The 6,000-nt window shown below is 47.1% G+C and overlaps 1 protein-coding gene across 1 annotated transcript in view; it reads right to left on the bottom strand.

Moving 5' to 3' along the window:
• Positions 1-245: 245 nt before the first annotated feature.
• Positions 246-6,000, bottom strand: part of ELOVL5 (ELOVL fatty acid elongase 5) — a 69,050-nt gene continuing 63,295 nt past the window's right edge. Inside the window, exons 6-8 of the mRNA XM_079935702.1 lie at positions 5,665-5,789; positions 3,357-3,491; positions 246-2,100 (exon numbers count right to left, since the gene is read on the bottom strand). Of these exons, the coding sequence (XP_079791828.1) occupies positions 1,969-2,100; positions 3,357-3,491; positions 5,665-5,789 (392 nt within the window). The 3' untranslated portion in view covers positions 246-1,968. The remainder of the gene's footprint in view (positions 2,101-3,356; positions 3,492-5,664; positions 5,790-6,000) is intronic.

The raw sequence follows: 6,000 nt of genomic DNA, 5'->3' as shown, positions 1-6,000 counted from the left end.
CTTCGAGCTGAGGCCTTTAGTGGGGAAACTCGGAAAGGCTTAGAGGAAGGAAATTGGGGTTCAGCCACCACCATGTCTTACGATGTGGGGATCGATCCCTCCTCCTGTGAGCTGAGCCACAACATAACCTTCCAAACTGAATTATTTATATCTATTGGGGTGAGTTCCTAGATGGTGAAGAAAGCGGATTTTTCTCCAGTCATTCAGAATTAGCAGCGCATAAACAATGTAAAACTAAGCACAGGTAATCAAAAACATTTTAATGATTAATGTTTAGACATTATTTAACATTGTGGGTATATCCAGATGAGCTAAAGCACACTTTGACAGCACACTATTGAATGTTATACGTTCTGTATTGAAATATGTAGACATTTGCAAACTAGGACCTAGGAAGACATACATTTACAAATATACACATTCTAGATCTGATAAGGTAAATGTAAACAGATGCTGTGACTCCTTCCAAACAGAAATCCCACAAGACTAAGTAAGAGAACCAACTGGCTCCCTATAACACGAATGTGCAAAATTAAAGCATGATAAACTGATATTTACATAAATATCAAACCAACAATTCGTTCACACATTGTCAATGACCTTCTCAGATGTGTCACGAGTGGTTCAGTGAATGTTTTTTTCCTCCAGACGGAGAAGGTTATTCCGAGGCTAAATTCCAACACTTTAAGATGACACACACAACAGTCCTTATCTGTTTGACCACTGCCTCTAGGGTATGAGACATGATTTTATGATAAGCAGTCTTATTTTTAAACAAGTATTTCTAAACAAATCTTTAGATTTGAAGCAGGATAAAAAAATTACAGGTGCTATTAGATTTACATTAAACAAACCATCTCTATCCAATCCCCCAGTTCTCTCATGCGGCAGCTATCTGTTTAATTTTACCTTAAATTTTTCTAAGGTCCTTTCCCCACCTTTAATTCATTTTGGTAAGCTAGGCACATTTTCAAAGGAAGTTTGTGTCAAAACAAATAGTACAGAAATCAACCCAAATTTGGACCCTGGCAACCAGTTCCCCACTGCTCATCTCTGGGACTCTGTCAAATGGTAAACATTTAATCATCTCTCTTGAAAAGTATAAATCTTCTCTCACAAGTGGAAAGCAAAATGGGCTTTGTTTCCTGTATAAAAACACTGAAGCAATTCTGAAATTTAAAACGGCCTACTCATCCTACACACTTCCTAAAATCCTGAAGACAAAGAATATATATTTTAAGTTTCATCAAGACTGCTTTAGAACCCCCCCTCCCTTTTTACATTATTAATAGTGGCACTCAAAATAAAAAAATAAGATCTGTTAAAAAGTTAAACTGACTGTTCCACTAGATTTGAACCTGCCTGATTTAAAGCCGATATTACAAAACTGAAGGTGCCGATTTCACATGTACAAGTCACTTGAAACTACGTGTCACACGATAGTTTCATAAGTCATGGTCTTTGACTTTTCTGAACAGAGCTATTAGAAATGAATAAAAACTTGAAACATACCCTAATTTAAACGAATACGCTTTGGGCCCTGTTTTTTAACTTTTAAGGCATGTGTGTTTCTCTACTGTAACACCATTATTATACAAATTTACAATCACATGCATGGTCTACAGTTAAAAAAAAAAAGTGTGGATTACAGTGTTATTAAATTGTGAATCACAATTCAGCACCTATCATGTTATAACTAATAAGGCAACAGCAGTGTCGTGTACTACAACAACACGCCCTCCACAGTCTAGCGCAGGGGTCGGTGAGAGCCCAGAAATGTTAAAAATCTTATGCCTACTTGGGTAATCTGTCTACATTTCCTAGGGGTTTGGAACTGATGGAAGAGGTCCTACGTGAGTCACACTATGGTAGGCCGACTAGTTACAGCAGCTGTTAACGAGCATTGGGCACAATTCATTTGTGCTTACAATCAGACGACGGGGTTCAGAGGCTGTCAACCCTTGGGCCTCAGTCCTTACGCTGCTTCCTCGGCTTCACACTGTGTTCCAGAGAAGAAAAGCTGCTGGTGTGGCCGTTCACGGCCGTCACGGAGCCGTTCTGGTGTTCTCTCCTCCGGGAGGCCCCCTTCTTGTTGTAGGTCTGCAAGGCATAAGGGCAGATGGCAACCACGGCGGGGGCCCAGCTGCATCCCTAACGTTAGAGCCTTTGGGGACCAGTGCTATCATATCAAGAAGCAACGTCTGTGGTCAAGCGACCAGGAAAATGATTTTTTGCCACTGGTTTCAATCACTCTTCCATTTCTTTGAGGCTCAGCCTGGGTAAGTTCAGTGAGTCACAGGCTCACTGTATCAATGTTATCTGAGAGTTAGACAGAAAACACAATTTACACTTCACTCAGCTCTGCCCTTCCACGCTCCCACTGCGGTACCTTCTGTCACTCACATCCTCTGCCTTCAAAACTGCCTCATGACTTCAGCAACTATTTCGGCCCTTTACGTACAGAGTGCTCTGCCACGAGGGCAGTCAAAACAGGGTGGCTTCAGCTTCGTCGGGTCCTATCCTTTGACCTCCCTCATACCTGGTGGCTGCCCCGAAGTGTAGCATGAACCACCAGCCCAGCAAGATGTGAATGCAACTCAAAGCCGCCACCCCAGGTGTGTCTGGGGAAAGGTGTCTGCCTGCATGGGGTGCAGGGAGGGGCAAACATGCTGCTCTGCCCCTCCCCGCCCCGGGGGGAGGGATGCTCAATGTGACCCGGCTTTACTCCCTCTGTCCTTGCTCCTGACCACCCCCTATATGCCTGCCCAGAACCAGGCCCTGCCCGTGGAGCACGAACACACGAGCCCCAGGGGTGACGGGACACAGGGGAGTCACCTGTGGCTGCAAAAGGTCAGGCTCCCCTGTAGGTAACCTGCCCTAAACAGACCCTTCCACGAGCAAAAACCTACATCACATCATGCACTTGGGAACGACCCACACCCCCAAACCTGAGCAGCGGGGAGAGAAAGTGTAAGAAAACCAGGACGAAAGGCTGATTTCTGTTTATAACTGGGGTCTGTGATGGAAATTTCTTGAGACATTTAGTTAAGCCCCAAAGTCTAGGGCAGTGGGGCTGAGGGACATGGCGTTGAGACTCACCTATGGCGGGTCTGCAGTGGCCACGAGGGAGGCGGTACGGGGCCTGCTGGACAGCTCTGCTTTCCCACAGGGACCCCGAGCCTCCCTCATCGAAGACCTGGAACTCCAGAGGCCTGGACAGACTTCAGTACCTCCTCCTCCATTGGCAGCGACCCCCACCCCAGCCCCACCAAGGCAGGGGCTCCCCATAGGGAACGAATGAGGGCCTTGGCTGCAAGGACCCCAAATCTCAACCGCCACAGAAGAGTGAGATTTACCTGAATATAGAAGTTTGTGAAGAGGGCAATCAGAGAAATCATGTATCCAATCTGGAAATACAACCAACCAAGAGGGAAGGCGCACGGCCAGATGACCCCGCAGCTGGTCTGGAGGATGGTCAGCACAAACTGTACCTGGTGGGGGAGGAGACACAGCTGAGCACGCGGCCACGGCCCAGGGCCAAGGCATCCGCCAGATGGGCGCTCTACCCCGCACCCCCAAGATTGGGAAGGAACGCTTATTAACCTTTCTGTAGGTACAGAGGTCATTCCAAAAACACGGTGCATATGCTAAACGTACCCAAACTCGTTATACATCTGAATGGGTCCTACGTATACACTCCTCCCCTTCCAACTACTGAAACCATCTTCTCTAAACCTTGGGGAACAGCCGGCAACACTGCGTTGTACATTCGGCAGTTGCTGAGGGCAGATTTCACAACAGATACATATATCAAGTCATCACGCTGTACACCCTAAACGTACACAATACTATATGTGAATTACATCTCAATGAAGCTGGAGGAGAAAATGGAAAACGCGTTTAAAAAACCTCACACACACACACACACACACACACACACACACACACCACACACACAGTTCAGGAATACAGTATAGGAGATGCAAGAGTTTTGTTTTTTGTTTTCTTTGTAAAGGAAGGATGGGCGTGGGGTGTATGTTTAGAGGGACCAGGGACCTCACCGCAGGACGTGCAATCCCACGGGACACTTTCCCCATCCTTATCCGTGGACCTTCTGGTTTGGTGAAGGCTGAGGCTGGCAGACAGACTGATACTCTGACTGGCATATAATGCTAATTCCCTAGATTATTTCTGACAAGTCAATCTTGAGAAGCAGGGGAAGGGCCGAGGGAAATGGGGAGAAGGGGCTAAGATAAGGCGTGGCTGCTGCTTCCTTTAAGGAGTTAACAGCGGAGGGCAGGGCTCTGCCCACTGGATTTCGGGCCCACCTTTCAGTGCTTCCATGTAGGGAACTGTTTTTTGCTGTTGTTTGTTTCCTTTTTTAAGGTTAAGTATTCTAGACTGAGAAGAAACTGTAAGTGGTGTGCAGAATAAATCTAGGCGAACTGGGTGCAATCTTCCACCTCAAAGGGCAGAGCCTAATGGGAAACCGCCTCTCCAGGCTGCTCTAAATTCTGCTTCTGCAGAGCCACGCCGCGTGGAGCAAATCGATCTCTGCGTCGCTTCTCAAGTGTAACAGGGAGGCTGAAGAACAATTATCCTTCCTCACAGGTGGGTAAGGAGAAAATTAACAAGGCCTGTCCAGCCGCTGGCAAAGATGATAACGAAACGCCAAACACATAAGCAGCTCAGAAGGTCTCCTCGGATTTTTTTTTCCCCAGAAGGTTATCTTTCAATATTGAAAAATTGCAGTTGGCTTGGAGGGATCTGAATCAGCTTGGTTTCCTTAGAAAAAAATGTACCAATAAGGCAAGGCCAGGGCCAAGAGTTTAATACCTAATATTGACAGGTTAGCTAGCTCTGGCCTATTGCTCCCATGTCCTCGTCTATAAAACAGGGGTAATAACACGAAATCAGGCTACTGGGACAATCCATGTAAAACTGCTTACTTGACGTGAGAGCCTGGCACGTAGTAAACTCAACAAATGTCAGGATTTTAATGTGAGTAGTAATAGTGTTAATAATTAGTTTATGAAAGAAATCAGGAAGGGAGAGGAATAGGGTGTATAACATACTGACAGCTGAGGAAAGCTTTAAGAAGGACGGTGGGAAATAACCACCAAGTGCGAACAGCTGCTGGGTGGCCCTGGCACGTGGGCCCAGGAAGGGGGCCGCCACCTGAGGCACAGCAGTGCCACCCTCACCACCACACAGGCTGAGAGGTCGCCCGGCACCTGCATCCTTGCTGCCTAATAAGCTAGCGCCCTGGGCTCACGCTCCTCCCAGCAAATCCTGGAAACACATACACAGGTTTCACCTTGGATTTGGGTTCTGATTAGAAAACATGTGCACACACACATGCTCTGTGCACAAACTCAGAACAAATGGCTGAACTGGAAGTCAGAGAGTTCGACTTAATCCTTGCTCCGCAATCCAACTAGCTGCACCCTCACAGGCACGGTCTCTCCATCGACTGAAATGAACACGATGCCCTGCTCTGCCCACTTCAAGGAGTTTAACTGGACCGAGAGAGAGAGGATGGGAAAGCCACATCTTAGGTGCTCGTAGACAACAAGGAAGCCAGGAGGGCAGCAAGAGCGCCCCGGGAAGAGCTTGGCGTTCCCCAGGTGGCAAGTCCTGGGGGAAAGAGGCCACGTCACTCACCAGCTGCCCCTGCGTGATGTACTTCTTCCACCAGAGGTACGGCCTCATGGAAGGGACGGACGACAGACCGTAGTACGAGTACATGAGGACGTGGATGAAGCTGTTAAGTGTGGCACCAAAATAAGCTGCAGGAACAGAGGGAATTGGGGAGGAGGATGCCTCCATGTTTTATATGTAACAGGCCACAAATAAAATCCAAGATTCCTTTTAAATCAAAAAAAACACAAAGTGTTTTTGAACAGGGGCTAGCAGACACGGCGGCAGCAATCTGGCACTGCACGGGCATGCAATCGGAGTTCAATTTCCACCCAGGGAAGGCAGTCGTCATGATGCTTT

Source organism: Stenella coeruleoalba (genome assembly GCF_951394435.1).
Source record: "Stenella coeruleoalba genome assembly, chromosome: 10".
NCBI lineage: Eukaryota > Metazoa > Chordata > Mammalia > Artiodactyla > Delphinidae > Stenella > Stenella coeruleoalba.
This window is presented reverse-complemented; position numbering and strand designations above follow the sequence as displayed.